The following is a 19,339-nucleotide window of genomic DNA, read 5'->3' as shown; positions in this document are numbered from 1 at the left end:
ATCTTTTCACTTCTATAATCTTTTAGCTGTGTATTCTATAAACACCCTCGCAAAATTAAAAGTTTTAGAAAGAAAAAAAACTTGGGTAATTTTTAATATTAGGCTCCTAATATCTGTTCTGAGCACTCTTCACATTGTTGTACTACTGGCAATCAAACATTAGTACCCTGAAAAATGTTAGGCTAAAGATAACTCAGTAAAGAAACACCACAGGAAAAGAAAAATACAGAATTTTAATGATTGTTTTGTAAATGGGTGCTTTCACTTGCTGAAACGATGGCAGTAAGTCACAGGGAAGGGAGCAAGGGGACTTGTGTTGCTGCTGAGGTGCCCTGGGAGCACAGGGAGCACCTGCAGCTCTGTATCCCTCCTCAAGGGTTTGTCGCTATTTAGAAGCAAAAGCTCATGCGGCAGCTCGAAGGGCAACAACACCTACTAGTAGAAAATGCTCATTGATTCCCCCATTGCCCCTAAAATACCTGAGGAAGAGCAGGGTGGGGAGGAAGGTGCTTCTCTCTTGCCCTAAAAATTATGGTGATTGTAGCAGTGACAAGCTGGGCCTGAAAGACAAAACAACAACAGCTGTGTACCACACTCCAATAACTTTGAATTTGATTCACTTGGGACAGCAAGAGCCTTGTGATTCTCTTGCAAAAGGGCAATGGCTTCTAGCAGCAGCCTGTATGGAAATGCCAGTGGTAGAGGAAAGGTGGCAGCATCAAGAGCATTGCCTCCTCCCTGTTAGCCTGTCCCGCTTGGCTTTCTGCATCCTCCTTTTGCTGTCTGTCCCTGTACCACCCTCTCCTTCTTCTCTGCCAGCGCTGGGCAGCCTGGTGGCATGGAGAGCAGCTGCCCTGACACTCCCAGGGAGGAGGAGGCCCTGCAGGGAGGTGGCAGACCATCCCTGTGGTGGCCATTGCCTCCCCTCTCCATCCCCAGCACCACACACAGCAACCCTTCCTCCTTCTTCAGCAGCAGAAAATGAACTGGGTTGGTGGCAGCCGGTGAGTGAAACTCTTCAAAGGCTGCCAGAAATGGCTCCATGCTGAGCCAGTGTCTCCTCACAGACTGGGCATGGCCATGGTGGGAGTGACGGCCATGGTGGGTGTGATATCCCTGGTGTCTCCTCACAGACCGGGCACGGCCATGGTCGGTGTGACGGCCATGGTGGGTGTGATATCCCTGGTGTCCCCTCACAGACCAGGCACAGCCATGGTGGGTGTGACGGCCATGGTGGGTGTGATATCCCTGGTGTCCCCTCACAGATCAGGCACAGCCATGGTGCGTGTGACAGCCCCCCAGTGTCCCCTCACAGACCGGGCACGGCCATGGTGGGTGTGATATCCCTGGTGTCCCCTCACAGATCAGGCACAGCCATGGTGCGTGTGACAGCCCCCCAGTGTCCCCTCACAGACCGGGCACGGCCATGGTGGGTGTGACGGCCATGGTGGGTGTGATATCCCTGGTGTCCCCTCACAGACTAGGCCACAGCCATGGTGCGTGTGACAGCCCCAGTGTCTCTTGACAGACCAGTAGTGCCATGGTGTGTGTAACAGCCCTGGTGTCCCCTCACAGACCAGCAGGCCATGGTGGGTGTGACAGCCCCCATGTCACCTTGTGAGCCAGACTGTGTGAGGAGACGCAGGTGCCTTCCCACACCAGGCAGGGTGGCTCACGTTTGGGCCTAATATCTCTCTGCAGGCTGGGGCTGGGTGAGGCTCTCCTGCCTAGGCCTTTCCTCATGCCCTCGTGAATGGCAGTGATTACCATTTGGAGAGAAAGATGTATAGTTAACTGAGATTCACTGAAATAGTAAAATAATCACCAACTGAGTTGTAATGTTAAAAAAAAAGGATGATATTCAGTTTCTTTAGGTACTGTGCCATCTGCCTGCCTACTAGAAATTTAAACCCCACAGATTTTGTCAGCCATTTGAAAGCAGCTTTACTAAACACAGCTTTATAATCATCCTAATTCTATGCAGAATCAAACTAAAAGAATGCCATATCCATCCAGAAGTCTTCCCAGCAAAATGAGGTTTCTGAAAGTTGCCTATGTGAAGCAGGGAAAGGGAGAGCTTCAGTTTGAAAAAAAAAAAATAAATCCAACACTAACTTTGGTCTAAATACCTGTCTATCATACTATTCTGTCTGGAAGAAAAAGCAGTGTGTAGGAGTATTGCACTCACTTAGCAAATAGCAAATCACCCTGCTGCTTTCTGCTGCTGTTAATTATCTGTCAGGATTCCTCCCCTGAGTCTGGGATTTGCATTTTAGTTGTCAGGAAAACTATCCATTACTGGGGCTTCTACCCACTGCTAGGGTAAATGTTACGTGCATATGTTTAGAAAGTGCGTTCTAACTTTCAGCACAATAAAAAAAAAAAGAAAAAGAAAAAAATGTAATTCCAAGGGGATACTCCATATTTCTAACTCCCCCCAGAAATGTCCTAATCTTACTGACCCAAGGATTGCAGCCATGCTCACCCTGCTCACAGCACTGACCCAGAGCTCCGATTTTATGCACCATGTCCTGTAGGCAATTCATTTAAAACTATGTTTAACAAGTGAGATATGTAGTTTAAGGTGTAACTGTCTCCTATATTGCACAAACAACAGCAGATTGATAAAACTTGTAGTGACAATCTGTTTTTCTTACCTTTTTTGCAAAATGTCCACAATATTCTGTAAAGTCCCAAAAGGTAGAAACTTGTACTGTGCTCCTTTGTTTTCTTTGCTAATATGGTTTTATAACTATGTTGCAGCATGACAAAGAAAATTAGGATAAATTAATATATTGACAAAGATTTCTTATAATTTTTTAAGAAATTAAGAATTGATGAAATGCTGCATTACAGGTCAAATACCTAAAAGCTTTTCCTTCAGAATGTTCAATGTATTTGGTAGCCCTAAGATGGAATGTGGTCCTATCCTTACCTGAGTAAACCAGAATCAGTCAAAGGGACTTCAACAGAGATATGTTGACTTTACTACCTGAAGGTTTGATCCATTATAACATAACATACCATATTTTGTGTCCTAAATTCTCAATACTGTTGATGAGAAAGAAATTCAAGCCATGACTCAGGATTATAGTTTTACAATTAAAAAAAATAATTACTTGCCTCTTTCAGGAGCAGAATCATATTAAAGCAGGAAAGAAGAAAGCAAAAGGTAAACAGTTCTAGCCATCTTGGATTCTGTATTGTTGCATAAATGCTTTAATTGATTCACTTAGGAAAAACTTTCAAAGCATTTGGAGTGAGACTCAAAACTCTAGTGTAACAGTTGTAATTTGTTTGCCTGACTGCATGTAACTTTTAGGGCAGAAGTCTTCAGGTTTGCTACACTGAATGCCAGCAGGAAGAGGAGGGAGTAAGAGAAGGCATGAATGAATGAATATGCCCAATTTAAGTTTTACTGAATTACTTCCGTTACTATATTTTGTTGGTATGTGCTGAGACACGGGATTGCTTGAAGGCTCACAGTGACAACCACGTGGTAAGCTAGCCTAACGCACATATACACAGCTATTTTTCTGGGCTACATAAAAGAATGTTAGGCTCATTTAAGTACTTTATTCTGGCATTTGCAAAAGTAGGCCAACTTATTTGTATTTTGAATCTGAAAGTGAAATAATAGAATCAAATTTATCCCTGGCATAGCAGAAGACATTTCAAACAGGAAAGAAAGAAAACAGTAAGAGAAAATAGTTAGAACCATAGTAAGAGAAGTCTGTTTCCTCCTCAGCAGCAGGGAAAAAAGAGACAGTACAGGGAAGCTCCACTACCAAAGCTAGTACCCTACAATGCACAGAGCAGATGCATTGGCATATAGAGGAGGAGGAAAACCAGGCTGACAGTATGGAGACAATCTCTGAAATGAAAATCTTTGCCTAAGGGAATGTGGGAGCACTGAGCAGCTTGTTGTCTCCCTCGCTTTCCCAGTCTCCTGGAGGCTTGTGAGTTCTCAAAATACCTGTTTTCTCAGGGATTTATTGGTCTAAGCCACATAATTTACATTACAACTATGTAATTTGCTTCAGTGGAGAAAAGAAAACAGGAAAGGATCCAAGACAGGATTGTGTTTAGTAATTTAGTACTGATTTACTCAATAACTAAACACAGTGGTAATTTTGTAATTGCTATTACACATTTAATAGTAATTTAGTAATTTAGAGGTAATAAGAAGAAAATAGCTGGGACACTGAAGTGATATGGATACATTTTGGGAGTGTGGACTCTAAAGCAATATGAATTTTGAAGTATTAATTAGTACACAAGCTGAATTTACTTTACTGCTGATACTCTTCCTAACTGAAGAACAGGTATTTTCCACAGATGATAACATCCTAGAAAGCTAAAGATTGTGATACTATAAATTATACTGGAAAAGAGTTACCAACAAACATGTTGGGTATATTAGTTACATATAACCTGCAATCATGAGAGGAATTACATTTCAGAAGAAAAGCCAATGCTATTTTGTGTTTTGGCATTGCCTTCAGTTTTCAATATCCTTCTTGTGGTTAACATAAAGAAATCATACTGGTTGTATTTATTCATCTGCTGTGCTTGATGCTAATAATTTTAGGACAATTATTAATAGTCTCCTACAAAATGGAGATTTTTGTTTCCTAAATTTTCCAGAATTATCTGCCTGATATACTCGAAGTGTCAGTCATATCTCTTCTTATTCCTTGCATCAAAAAGCCTTTCTGAAGTCCCAGTCTTAGAGATTTTTCTTCTTTACTTTTTTCTCTTTTTTTTTTTTTTTTTTGTCACAAGACTATTTTGTATGTTGAGAAAGACAAATTTGGAGAACAATAAACTCTTTGTGTCATTATAGATGGCTGTGTGTATTTAATCTTGGTGATTTACTTGCCTACTAGATTATAAGCTGCCTAAAAAGCCTCAGTTTAATTTTTTTAAGGCCTTTTTCCTTGCAGCATTTTGGTATGTCTTTTATTTTAAAGAAATATTTTTTAATTATCATAGGCAAAGTTTGAGGCATGGGTGTTTAAGGACCAAGTTTTTGGCATCAAGAGAACAGTGATTTATTTTGACTATAAGCAAATTATACTTGCAGTCCTTTTCAAGGCAATAAAAATAAACTAAATAACAGTAGACAGGGTGTGAGAATTCAGAGAGATTTAATCATGTGTTTTTATTATTAGGAATTGTTTACTAAGTCTTGCATGCTAATTTCAAAAGAATTATATACGCTGCTAACGTGTTGTTGAAGCTTCTGTCAAAAACTTATTCTCTCTTTTAAAAAATTTAGGAATTCTTTGAAAAGAAGAAACTTAAATCGAAGATGAAGCTTGTGGGAGTATCATCTCCTAAAAGTTCAGCAGTCAGTTTAGATCTCCTCAATCTATATGTTGTTAACCAGATATCAACCAAAAAAGACAACACTGGTGAGTTTAGTGTAACAGTGGTCTGAATTCACAGTTAACAGAATTGGTTATCCTTAACTATTACTGCTATTATTTTAGTTCTTGTTCTTCCATTTATAACTTAATGCATTGCTAGTAACAAAAGAAGCAAAAAATGTGGCTTTAAATGTATTAAGAAACCTAAACCAATAGCTTTTGCACTCTAATGAAAATTCAGGAAGCTCAAAATGTTCTCCAAGCCCAGCGCTGACATTCCAAATACTTTCATTGCAGAGAACCTGAGGAAGCCAGTCCACATTGATATCGCTGAAGATGTAAAAATACCTGTTAAGAGGCACAACATTGAGCTTCCTGTGTCACCACTACGTACGCAACATAGGTCAAATTTAGATGACATCCAGAACAGGTACTTGTATAAAGTAGGCAGTAGTTAAGCTATAATGAAGTTCTGGAAAAGTTATTTCATGATGGTCTTATATTTGGGGTATTAAGTAAACATAAATATATGATTATAAGATGAAGAAGTTTCACAATCACTTCTGGCATTCCAGTGATACTATGAGACAATAAATAAATGTATTCTAAATAAAAAACTGTACATGAAGCTGAGAGATTTAAAAAAAAAGAAAAAAATGTTTCTTTACTCATGTCAGGTACGTACACTAAGTTTATCTCACAGAGCAGGGTATTCAAACAGCATTTTCCACTTACACTGTTTTCCTGTCCAACTTCAGACACTCAAGTGACTGCCTCACACACTGGCTGCTCATAACTGCTTAAGAATCAGGCCTTCTTGGGATGTGTGGAAAAATTATCTTAAATTATTTTGAAATTAATACTCAGAATGTTTTTGATCTTATAGATCTTATATCTTGTATTTCATAGGCTGTTTTTATTCATTTTACAAGGTTACAAAAGCAAGTATTGGACAGCAGAAGGCAGCATCTCTCAGAGAAAGTAAAATACCAGAGTAATGTAAGTCAGTTTATTGTTCTCACTGATGTAAAGCTAAAAATGTGCAGCAATGACTGTATTTTTAAGTGATTTTTCAAAGAGTAACCAAATCTCATGGATACTGAAACATGTGAAGTCTTCCTCTTTAAGGGTATATTGATATGTTATTTGTCAATCATATTTTATATTTGTTCATGCTATTTCTTACATATTTCTTGAAAAGCTCACCTTGTTTTAGGCATTTTCTAAAATACTTAAGAATATCTGTGCTCTAAGCTAGTCACAAAGGATAGATATTATGGGAAAGAGACTGAAGCCAACAGCAGGTAAATTAAAAACAATATGCAGAAATGTGAAATGATGAAATGTGAGAAGCATAGACAGAAGTGAGTCTTTAGAGGAACTTAAGTACAAGTCTCAGTGGATACAGTTGGGAAGTTCATACACTCACTGAGGTTGCAGTGAAAAACATTCTCTAGATGGAATTTAGGGGTTTTTTTAATGACCCATTCCACTGTTGCATAAAAACCCAACTAAAGAACAACAACAAAAAGTTAGTAAATCTGTTAGAAGACAGTTAGTTTACGTTACTCAGACTTGCTTGATAACATAGCTCCACTGACTCCAGCTGTTTGTATCAGATAGAACTCTGAGGAAAAGATGCTTGCACAGTATTGTTCTGTATGTTCTTGGCCCATTCATGTTGCCAAAGCATCTTTTCCTAGAGTGAGAGAGACAGATCTTTTTCAAGTGTTAGAAGTTCCTTTCTTTTGAGTCAGGAAGCATTACTTAGTATGAGTGAAAAGTTTACCTGTCTAATGTGTTTTAGCCAAGATCACGTGAGCTGCCACTACTTTCTTGGATATTGCATTAAGTCAGCCTTCCCTTATGACTCTTCTTCATCTGTTTCTTGAAGACAGAGAGGACATATTTCAGATTTAGTGTGGCCAGAAATAATGGATCAAAATGATAGCTAAGTTTCTCTTTAACCTCCACTTGTATGGACAGATTTATATCTGTTCGTCAAAACACATGATAATGCAGTTTTGCACATCCAGAAATCTAATTTAAAGTATGGATCAAAAAATAAACTCTAAGGCCTGTATGTTGCAAAGAACTGTTTTTAAAATCTTTGTAAGTTGAAGTATATCCAATTTAAGTGATTAAGATGTATTCACTTTATTAAGCAGAAAGAGGGGCTATACAATTCATAATTTTCAGCTTTCTGGAAAGTTACAGTTTTGTGGTATGAAGATTTTGCACAATTAATGTACAAGACTTTTGCACTTCATTAGTAGTCTGTGCTTCTTTTGCTTGATAAACTGGATTACAGGCATTACTTCCATGTATCTATGGATACAGTGACATTTCATGAGCTTTGCCTTCAAATTTCTCCCTGTGTTCTGATCTGCTTGATATAGCATTGTTAGTATCACAACATGCTGGAGTTCTCTGCTCAACGGAGTAAAATATTCTTCATTTTACTACTTAAGAACCAAGTCAGCAGATCATTTACCTACACATCTAAAGCTAAAAATGTATTTATACCCATCTTTCCTCATGTTAACATTTGTATGCATGCTTCAACTTGAGTAGGTACTTCTGTGTTTCCCTGAAATAAGCCCTTATTAGTCTATGTTTTTCATGAAAAAATCATATCAGAATACATGAAAATTTTCTCTTGCATGTGGTATATGTGCAGAGATATAAAAGATATAGAAAGGTTTGATTACTTTGAACATTATGCTTGCAACAGAACAGTTTTAGATAAATAAATGTTTCTTTGCTATATTTTGTCTAGTTATCACATGTAACAGAATTAATGTATGCTGACTCTAGTATGGAACATGAAGACAACATAGCAAGAGCTTTTAGTGCCTGTCCATTGTCTTCTGGTTTTTGGTCCTCTAACTGTACACAATTTCCAGAAGAAAATTTCAACACAAACATAATGGGCAACACTTGGGAACAGACCTATGAAGAGAAGCTGCAAAACCAGGTCATTTCCACAGAGTTATTTTAAACTAACTTTCATTTATTTGGGGTGTAGAATTAGTGTGATAGTAAAGACAATTATGAATGATCAATATTTCTTGTAGACTGGCAAGGAATATTCCATATTTACAAATATATTTGTTTAATTGCTATGAAATATGTTTAACTTGAGCTTTTGTTCACTGAGCTCAGTATCACTGTTATCTGCAGAAAGAGAGTTAGTCACATACCACTGGCTTTCTTTTGTTTCTTGCTTGTAAAGTTGGTTAAAGAAAGCTTAAATGTATTAGTTATAAATACAGCTTTCTTAAATGTATAATTAGTATAACTGGGTATTGTATGATCCCAGGTGATCACTGTGACCTAATTTGTAATAATGTAGTGTCTCAGTGAGAAACACAGTTCTTACAGTATTCTCAATGCTCCTAAAGGGATTGAGAAAAGCCTGCTGTTTAATTCAAGTTAAGTTTAAGAAATGATTGAAAGTTATTTCTTCTGATGCATGTTACTATTTTTTCTTTTTGTTCACTTTGAGGTTCTTAAAAGAATCATCCTTAGAAAAGTAAGAGCAAATATAATATGCTTTATTTTTAGAAAATATATTATTTATGGAAAATAATAAACCAAATTCTATATGTATCACCAGTGGTATTTTAAAGTCTTGATGTAAGTAAGGAAGGAGTACTTCAGGGCTTCAGAAGGGCAAATGTTGCATTGTTCATGGAAGGAGTAGGCAGAAACCCACGGGAAACTGACCTAAAGGACAAAAGAGCCCAAGAAAGGTGTTTTCAAAACACAAGGACAGTCCGCCTCAATGTGCAAGAGAATGAGTAAGTCCTGGAGGCCAGTTTGGCTGAATGAGGGAACTCCTGACAGAGCTCAAATGCAAAAAGGAAGTGTAGAGGGAAGGATGGGCAGCCCAGGAAGAATACAGAAGCATCCCCTGAGCTTGGAGGGGTGGCATTAGGATGGTCAGAACTGAAACTCACAAGGGATGAGAAGGGCAGCAAGGAGGACTTCTATAGGTATGTTGTCAGCAAAAGGAAACCAAGGAAAATGCTGTCCACTGCAAGATAGAGTTGAGACCTAGTGACAAAGGACATGGAGAAGTCTGAGGCACTTGAGACCTACTTTGCTTCAGGCTTTTCTGACAAAGTCTGCTCTTTGGCACATCTTCAAGCTCAGTAGAGAGTTTTGGGGAGAGTGGTACAAAACAGTAGTGAAGGAACAAGTTAGGGAATCTTTAGTAACCTGGACATAAAGAAATAGATGGGACTGGACAGGGTGCATCCAACTATATTGAGGGAGTTGGATGACATAGAATCATAGAATCAAAGAATCATTTAGGTTGGAAAAGACCTTTAAGATCACTGAGTCCAACCGTCAACCATAGCCACTAAACCATGTCCTGAAGTGCCTTGTCTACACACTTTTAGAGTACCTCCAGGGATGGTGACTCAACCCCTTCCCTGGGCAGCCTGTTCCAATGCCTGGCAACCTTTTCAGTAAAGTAATTTTTCCTAAGACATCACTGCAGGGCAGATGTCTGTCATCTTTGAAAGACTGTGGTGATCAGCTACTCAGCTTTCTATGGTGAAAGCTTCTCAGTGACAAGAAATAGACAAATGTTAAACCCATCTGCAAAACCAGCATGATCTGGGGGAATATCATCTTGCCTTTGTCCCTGAAAGGATTATGAAGCTAGGCCTCCCAGAGGCAATTCCATGGTACATAAAGAACAAGAAGGTAACTGGGAATAGCCATCATAGATTTACCAAGGCCATACCATGCCTGATGAACCTGATTGCCTTCTGTGATGAAATTACTAGCTCTGTGAATAAGGGAGAGCAGCAGATATTATTTACCTTGACTTTAGGAAGGCTTTTGACAAGATTTTCCATGTGATTCTAGTAGCCAAAGTGGGGAGGTATGAACCAGATGAGTGGACAATAAGATGGGTAAAAAACTGGCTGTTACCATCATGCTCAAAGTAGTTGTCTGTCAGCTAAAGTCTAATTGGCAACAGGTCAGTAATAGCAGGGATCTCCAGACATTAATTCTAAGTCAGGTACATCTTCATTAGAGAGTTGGACAATGGGACAGAATGCACCCTCAGCACCTCAACAGGTCATGAATGACACCAAATTGGCAGAGTGATCATTACAGTAGCAGGGCTGCTACTCAGAGGGATCTTGACAAGCAGAAGGTCACCGGGAACTTCATAGGGTTTAACACAGAGAAATACAAAGCCCTGTACCTTGGGAGGAATAATGCCACGCATCGATGCAGGTGGGGACCGACTGAATAGGCAGCAATTTTGCAGAGAAGGACCTGAGGGTGCTGGTGGACAAGTTGTACATGAGTCAGCAGTGTGCCCTTGTAGCAGCGAAAGCCAACTGTGTAGAGGGCTGTATAAGAAAGAGCATACCCAGCAGTCAAAGGCAAGTGATTATTTCCCTCTGCACAGCGTATGTGAGAACACATCTGAAATACTGTGTCCAGTTTTGGGGCACCCTGTATAAGAGAGAGATCAACAAACTGTAGCAAGACCAATGAAGGGCCACAAAAATTGTTAGGAGCTTGCAGCACATGATGAAAGTGGAGAGGCTGAACAAAGAGGGTTTTCATAGCCTGGGAAAGAGAAGGCTATGGGGGTGTGGGGTGAACTAACTGCTGTCTTCCACAGTCTAAACAGTTGCAGACAGGACAGAGCCAGAGGTACACAGTGAAATGGCAAGAAGTAAAAGTTTCAAGTTTCAACAATGGAAATTCTGTTCATATAGGAAAAAAATATTGTCACAAAAGTAGCTAAGCACCAGAAGAGGCCATCCAAACAGTTCGTGGAATCTCAGTCCTGAACAATCTGGTATAATCTTGAAGCTGGCCCTGCTTTGAGCAGGTTGGGCTAGATACCTCTTGAGGTCCCTTCCAGACAACAGCTTTCTATAATTATGTGATCTTCAGTGGAACAGTCAGCTTGTTACAGTCTATCAAGCTTGTTCATACTATGGGATGATGGGGTGCTAAAAGGACATTTTACATATTAATAGTGACATGCAAATATGGAAAAGTATGAGTTATGCAGAATTCAGGATGTAAGGAGGTTTGGGCTTCTACTGTAAAGATAAACAGAAGTAAAAATAGTGGAAAAACATGTATATTGTTTGCAAGCCCAACTTGAAAGTTTTAAACACTGTAACTATTATATATATTCAGAGTTTGACAGCTGCCTCTGTTTTCTCAGCCAGAAAATAGTTCTGATCAAGACTCTTGGATTACAAAACCTCCAAGCCAGTGTATTTTCAGGAAGTCTGGTACAGTGCCTCAGGAACTGTTTAAGCCATTGCATAGGTAGGCAGTGATTTTACCTTAAAGAAAGAAATAACAATCAAGTTTAAGTAAGAAAAATACTAAGATAATATGAAGCTAATTACTATTTAATTTTTCATTGATTTTTGGTGCTTTTCAAATATAAATTGAAATTAAATGGAAAGACCAAATGTACCAAGATATTTAAATTTGTTGAAAGGCAGAAAAATGTGAATTTTAGCTAGGTACTTGGAGCCATGATCTATTTTTTGCAACCTCACAAACATGATGGTGTTACTGAATTCACCCTGCCTGAGAAGCATAGATTTATTAAGAGGCCGCAGGGAGGGTAGCTGCCCAAGCTTTCATTAGTTCTGGTCACTGTTGCAAGTGCTTTTCTGATGACCTTGATGCTGTAGCAATTGAGCAACTTCACCTACATTGTTTACATTTGGGATTCCAGGAACAAAGCATTTTCTTTCCTTCTCTTTCATATGTTCATATGTGATCCTAGTATAGCTTCTTCTTTTTTTTTTTTAGAATTGGTTCAGTAATACTTTTATGAGAATATAGATTTTCTTTTTAAAAGAATGGATAGAAATCTAGGATATATTTATTTTTGTAAGCACTGATTAAAAATCTTTTTAATCACAGAGGGTTTAGGGCCAGACTCATTTATACTGAACATTTTATTTCAATTTCTTTCCAGTGGCTCTTCCCTTGGATCTAGAGGTCTTAAAGGGCTAATCTTTATATATTTTTTTTATTCTGTAAGTCTGCCATCTGGTTGAAAGTTCCTGTCAGTCTCTAGCTTTGGCTGGATAGAGCCATAAAAAGGCTATATATTATTTTGCTGTTCCTGAAATACCTACAGCCTGTTTGCCTGGGGAGTCAAGTGACTGATAAGCTCACTGACCACATGATAACTAGATGAACACATCAGTTTCCAGTCTTAGCCACCTTAACTTTCTCTTTCTCTCTTCTCCTAGCTTCTCCCAGCTTTCTCCAGCAAAACCTAAAATGAGGATAACATTCACCTTGCTGTGTATCTTGGCGAATTCCCAATGAATAACTTTAGATTAAAGCCCTACATAAGGTTCTCTCGCCTATGTCTCCCCTTTCATTTCTCCACAGGCCCTCAGGCCTGCACTCATGTGCTTATGGCACCTCCCTTAGCCCTCTGCCCATTCATGGCTCACTAACATCTCATTTCCAGCTTTTCTTCAAATCCATTTCTTTCTATATCATCCTTGTTTTCACCCATTGTAGCCATAAATTCTCAGACCTCAAGAGCTGGCAGTTCTTCTGGGAAGGGGGTTTCTTTTGCTGTATGTGAAAAGTAGAGTATAAACTTACACAATTGTTTAATGTAATTGTAACACACTGATCAGGTAATCAATGTGCATACATCTGAGAGCTGTGGTGCCTCAAGATCATTAAAATATTAACTAAAAATTTTAGATGTCTTATTTCCTCATCTATTACTAACTTTAATTTATCTTTACAAAATATTCAGCTGGAGTGAAGAAGAAGCCTCTGAATTGCTTCACAAAATGATTTTACCTTCCTCATGTAGATCTATCCAGGTTTCTTGAGAAACAGACTCCAGTGTGTTTAGCCTTTTAAAACTGTTCTGGTGAGCTTTCTGTAAGTAGAGGACACTACTTTCTCATTTAACTTCTCTAGGCTCTTTATCCAGTTCCAACTATTTGCTGATCAAAACATTATAGAATTTTTCTCCAGTAAGAGCTTTCTGTACTACATTTCAGTTTTCAAGTTCCATTGATAGCATTGCTCAAAAGTTTTTAAAGAAAGGGCATTTTTTTGAATGGCTGCCTTTTCGCCAATTGTCTGTGCTTCAGAAGCCTCTCAACTTGTTGCTCAGATTTTCTGAAAGGTCAGTCAGCAGATCAAGCCTAGAAAAAAGCAGTGAAAATGTTAGTTTAAGAGCCAAGTAAGTGAAAACATGATAGCTTTCATGCTAAGGATGCTAGCATGATATGATATCAAAACCACTACTATCAGAAGTGGGGTAGGGAAGTATGGGCAAAAGAAAATGTCTGATGGGCATCCCGACAGTGAAATAGAAAAATTCTGTGCTGAATTAGGATTAATGAACCCAAGTACAAATGGAAGTCACTTGCTAAAAGACCAGGAATTAACAAGTATACAGAGCTGCTTATGGGCTTATAGGAGAGAACTGTAGTCTCAAAGTACAAACTATTTTTATGAAGGAAGAAGCCATTTTCCTCTTTTTCTTTTCTTTTTCCCCCAAAGTGGCCTTCTTTGGTCAGCTGGTGGAGCAGCAGTGACATACTGTGGCTGATTTTATAAATCACAGTTCCCTACTCAGGGATGTGCTCCATGTCTTGATATGTTTGGAGACATCATGAAACAGAACTCCTTTTAAATCAACCTTACTATAAAGTGGAAATAAAATACAGAACACTTTTCAGTTGAAGTAATGTACATTTGGGACAAAAGCAAGTGTGATGAGCAGTAAAGTCTTCGAGACTTTTATCACCAAGTTATTATAATTTGTTGTTTTAGCAGTTAGTATTTTGCTTATTTATGTACTGAGCAAACTATTTTTTCTTTTCTACCCCTCCTTCCACCTCATCCTCCATCCCCAGGCTAGACTATATGAATTCTGCCAGGAAATATCCAGTGATAATGACCAGTAATGAATCAGAAAACAGTGAAGGAATGAAAGAACCATTGTTTGATGTTGTGAAAGAAACTGCAGAACTGAAACCTCCCGAAGATGGAAGTGACTTTTCCTTTCTGGCACTGTTTGAAGATGAGAGCCAACTAACCCATAATAATCCTTCCACAAAGCATTTTAATCCTGTTGTTAACCAAAGCAGTACTGCCATTTTTTTCATTGATCCTGATGATAGAAATCAAATGACCAACAGAAATTATCCTTATTATAGTAGAGAGGATTATTCTGCAATGAATGCAAAAAAAAGTTCTGTAGATAGACACCTTGAAGGCATTTTCACAGCTCCAGAACAGGTTTTACTTAAAAGTAACAATACCTCAATTGTAAGCTACAAAAAAACCAGTGAACTTCATAAAACCCACCTGCAGGACTCTTATGAGGGGCAGCACTACTTCATCCCTTCTGAAAAGAAAGAAAAAACAGCAAACCTTGAAAAAATTGGTGTGTGACAATATTTTAAGAACATATATTCTGGTATTTACTCTCCTTTTAAAGACACGAGGTTTTATAACCAGAGATATATCTGCCCTGACCAAAAACATATCATGAATCTTCAGAATGCAGTAATTTAATTTTAAATCCAATTATTTAAATTACTTTTAAAATTGACAGAAGCATTTGTTTTCAAATTGCATTTATGCTATTGCATTTTAAAGTCAAGGTTTCCTTTTTTATTCTAGAGACATTTGCTTATCACCATGATCAGCAGATTAATTTAAAGGACAATGTGCAGAACTATTCAAGAAAAAAAAGGTGAGTGCTGTAGAAATTATCAATCCATTAACTAGTGATAACTGTAGAGACCGTGCTGAATTCGAGAAATCCTGCTGATAGGACATGAAGACAAAATTCTAAACAGTATTACTGAGGTCTGGTGTGAATAAACTTATGCACAGGTAAGCCCTTTATACCATTGTTCATCTGCCTATAATAAGTACAGAGAAAGACTTCTTCATGGGACAGTTTTGAGTCCCTGAATTTAAGCTGTTGCTCTGACTTGCCCTCTAAAAGACCCTGTCTCCTTCCACTGACTACAGAGGAAGTTAGTGTCTGGGCTATAGTTAGCATATGTAAGTAAGTGTCCTGTGTTTTACAAAAGATAGTTTTATCAAAGGGTCCAATCCATAGCACCTTCCATTTTACAAAGCAGCACTATCTTCTGTCATCTCTCATATTACATTTTGCATTTCAACAGAAGTAAATTTTGTGAAAAACAGTTTCTTGGTGTAAAATCTCAAGTTCAGAAATAAGTTTAATGATCTCAATAGCGGGAAGCATTTCATGGTTACTGAAGACAAAATAAAAATTGAAGACAAAGAAGTTACCATTAATGACTTTAATTTGGAAAGAAAATAAAAGTACAGGAGAGGAAATCACTTACCAGAGAAGTCTATGTTTCCATCCCTCAGCGATGTGGAGTCTGCACAAGAATCAGCCTGGAGACAGAACCAGCTCTTTGGATTTGAAGAGGTAACTTTTTAAAGAGACATATTTTTTGTCAACCCTACTGTTTGCACCATTCATTCGAGGTGTAGAAGGAATGTCCACAATATTTAGAAACTGAATTTAGCTTCACTTAATTAATTTCCATCATGGTTTATATGAGGAATTCAGAAAGAACAGCTTCTAGTTAAGTGGTTCAGTTAGATAGCCCTTTCAGGGCCATAATTTACATGGTTTGATTCACACCTAAGCTGATGCCTGAAATAAATATGTTTTGTAAGTTACCCATTAATCCTTAGGATCAGATTCTGGAGGCAGTGCCCAGACATTGTATGCAGGACACTTCAGTATTGTAAAGGAGCTTTATGCCGGTATACATATAAGGAATCTTTTAGATATTTTGCCCGTAGAAGTCACACAGGTACATACAGTATTGCTCAGGGGTTTTGTACCTCTTAAAATAATTTGCGGCATAGTGCAGTGACTCCTTTATGTAATACAGAAACTGAATGTTCCTCATGTAACCTGAGGTGCTGATCCAGCTGAATTCTCACTATTAACACTTAATTATTTTTAAAAGTTCACAACAGCACAAGAGAAAGAGTGTAAGTTTGGAGTGAGTTCCAATCTTCACGAGATGGAGAAGGGTTAGTACCATTTATACCTTATTATATTAAAAAATCAGATTTTTCTCTACATGTGAAACTGAAACAGTTACTTTTAAAGCCAGGGAGAAGTGTTTTGATCTTTTTAGGATGTTACATTTGATGAGGGCTTGTATTTTTGATTCATGCAGCGCTGTATAAAGACTAGCATTACCAGGTAACTAAGAACTTATCTGTGTTTGCTTTACATTGAAGAGTAAATTCAGGTTAACTTCTCTCTGGTGAGTATTTTTCACACATATTTTTCATTGTCCCATTTCCTCCAAAGTTGTCCCCTAAACTGAAAAGCCAGGTCTGAAAGTAAGGGGTTACTGCCCCTTGCCCTTGCTCTACAGAGTCCTTCGTCCTTTTGGGTAGCACAGTTCTGCTGCTGGTGCAGGCTGCTGATTAACAGCATAGCTTGAAGCTTTGGGGTACCCATTTCACACTTTCTGTTAAGATGTGTTGTCCTGAGAGGAAAAGAATTGGCTATTGCCAAGAACTAGATTGACCTTGCTAACAATTTATTCTTTAAAAAGTATCTTAAAAGTGCACCAGAAGTAGTAATGTTTAGTTCTGTATGCTGTACTTGAGAGTTGGATGTTTGGGGAATTTCTGGTGAGTAAGCTTTCTTTCCTTTTCATCTCCTTTTTCAGATGTGGAGTCCTCACTCAGCAGTCAGTCCCCCTGCTACTCTCCAAGGCAGACAGAGAGCTGTTTCAGCTCTAGTCCTGACACAGTGGGTACTGCCCCTTTATAGGTTTGCAGGGGTTCATTTGAATGATATCTGTATGCCTGAGTGCATCTAAGGGTGGATGTAGCTGGAATCTTATTTATGGTTTTGTTTTGTACAAGGCAACTTCATGCATGAGGAAGACAAGAAATGTTGAGCTGTAAATTTTCCTAAGTAGTTTCACAGACGTGTGGTCTGGTCTCTTGATAACATAGGCCTTGTAGAATTACAGTAACGTGACTGTGGGGAGCTGCTAAGCAAGCTTCTGCGCTCTTCGTTGATGTATAGCTGCCTTACATTACATGCCTGTAAGGCAGGAGGATTTGACACACTGTGTTTTTCAGCCATTCTTGAACACAAAAATGCCACAATGTAATAATATAAATTTTGTATGAGAGTAAAGGTCCACCTTACTCACCTTCTCTTCAACAAAGGCCAGGAGTGCACCCTTGGAGAAAGAATGAAAAAAAACCCCAAACAACCAAACCCAGACAGTTCTGGCCTTTCTGTTTATTTCATTAACTTAGTTATTAGCTAGTCATTAACTTAGTCCCTAGTTATTGAACTATTTAAACAGTTGCATTCACACAAATCTGTTTAAACAGTTGCTTTCACACAATTCTGTTCAAACAGTCTGCAGAAGAAGACAGAGTCAAAAAGAAGGAATATCTGAATGAACAGTCCTTGAAGATCAACGACACCAGCCTAGTCTTGGCCTCAGCAAGCACAGAGCCCCCCAAGACCTCTCACACCGGAACCATGCCTCTCCAGCCCAGCAGTATTTTGACTAGAGGCGAAGCAAACCATCTTCGGGAGAAAGACTCTATTTTATGTGCCACAGAGGAGGAAAATAAAAACCACACCGCCCCATCTGAGGGCAGCTCATTACACCCAGCCCTTAAAAGAGAGCGTGTCACTCTCAGTACCAGGTGTGAAGTTTGGTCGCAGACGGAGAGCTCTGTAACAGCAGTAGAGAAAGTGGATGTTTCCACCCAGTGTGGCTCCATGCAGGTGTGCAGCTGTGGGAGCTCCCTCCCCTCTGCCCGCAGCCCAGGGGGGGTCCCTCCGCCCAGCACCGCAGGCACCGCTGGAGGGCACAAAATGCCAGCACATGAGGTGCTGCAGCCTGCGGGCACGGGCAGCGCAGCAGGAATATCGGCGTTTTCTTCTGAAGCCGAGTATCTGAGTTCGGCTGGCAGAAGGACTCTAGAGGTGCTGAACTACGTTGATATAATGAAGGAGGGAGATAAGCAGTGACCAGCAGTTTTGTCCTGTTCTCAGTGTGTTTCATTTAACTGGCATATTTTGATTTTTCTAGCCTGGTTAGACAAAATGTTTTTTGGCTGTTTGTCTGCCTTAAATTATTATTAACTATGGACTTCTATCTACCGACTGCTATCTCTAACTATGGATTTGTATAGATGTCCAACTGTTAACATAGGATTTTACAATAGCCTAGTAAATATAAACCTTAGGAATTGGTTGGCTTTCCCACCATATATCCATAGGATTCTGTAGTTTGGGATTGACTTTGCTTCACTTTTGCATTTTCTTGAATAATGGAAAGATCGTTTCACTTCAAAACATATTTGATGTGGCTCTTAGTTCAGAACTATTGTCTGATTCTTACTTATTTTAACAGGCAAACTAGCCTTTGCCATATGTTTGTACTAAATACAAAAATGGGAAACAACAGAAAATGTACATCTGCACACATAGAATAGAATGTAATTTAAGAACAACTAATTTATTAATTTTCACCCCCCCAAAAAATGCTTCATTTTCTTCCCATAGGAGATCTACTGATTCATTCTCTGGCTTTTAATACTGACGAATCTTTTATGTTTCTGTATTTTGCCTGCAGATTGAAAATCTGAAATGCTTTCCTCCTCATTTCAGTATCTGTATGAAGCTATAAATCACAACAAATAAAAGGTTCTGATAATATTGTTTCTAAGTTATATTCTTTCCTTCTAAAAAAGTTCCTAGTAAAGGGGAGACTCACTCTGTTACTGACATCTTCTACTTATATATCCATACACTTTTACTTACATATATATCTATCTATATATCTATCTTATATATGTGTGTGTGTATATAAACTGGCATTAGCCAGCTGGCTGTGTGCAGGGATCCTGTT

The 19,339-nt window shown here is 38.7% G+C and overlaps 1 protein-coding gene across 1 annotated transcript; it reads left to right on the top strand.

Annotated features, from left to right (window-relative positions):
- Nucleotides 1-1,098: 1,098 nt before the first annotated feature.
- Nucleotides 1,099-18,456, top strand: C11H12orf40 (chromosome 11 C12orf40 homolog). The gene is made up of 14 exons (XM_049814524.1): nt 1,099-1,233; nt 2,322-2,376; nt 3,123-3,172; nt 5,282-5,417; nt 5,670-5,802; nt 6,305-6,371; nt 8,152-8,349; nt 11,590-11,696; nt 14,288-14,820; nt 15,060-15,132; nt 15,789-15,849; nt 16,403-16,469; nt 17,123-17,205; nt 17,833-18,456. The coding sequence occupies exons 1-14, from the start codon at nt 1,099-1,101 to the stop codon at nt 18,454-18,456; spliced, it is 2,322 nt and encodes a 773-aa protein (XP_049670481.1).
- The last annotated feature ends 883 nt before the right edge of the window (nt 18,457-19,339 follow it).

This window comes from Accipiter gentilis, chromosome 11 (genome assembly GCF_929443795.1).
Source record: "Accipiter gentilis chromosome 11, bAccGen1.1, whole genome shotgun sequence".
Classification (NCBI taxonomy): Eukaryota; Metazoa; Chordata; class Aves; order Accipitriformes; family Accipitridae; genus Astur; species Astur gentilis.
Note: the sequence above shows the minus strand (reverse complement) of the source record. Positions and strands in the feature narration are given on the sequence as shown.

Coding starts and splice junctions, on each gene's coding strand:
- C11H12orf40 (XM_049814524.1), top strand. CDS start 1,099: ATGGTGGGTGTGATATCCCTGGTGTCTCCTCACAGACCGGGCACGGCC. Junction 3,173..5,281: donor AGGAAAGAAGAAAGCAAAAG/GTAAACAGTTCT, acceptor TAAAAAATTTAG/GAATTCTTTGAAAAGAAGAA. Junction 5,803..6,304: donor TTAGATGACATCCAGAACAG/GTACTTGTATAA, acceptor TCATTTTACAAG/GTTACAAAAGCAAGTATTGG.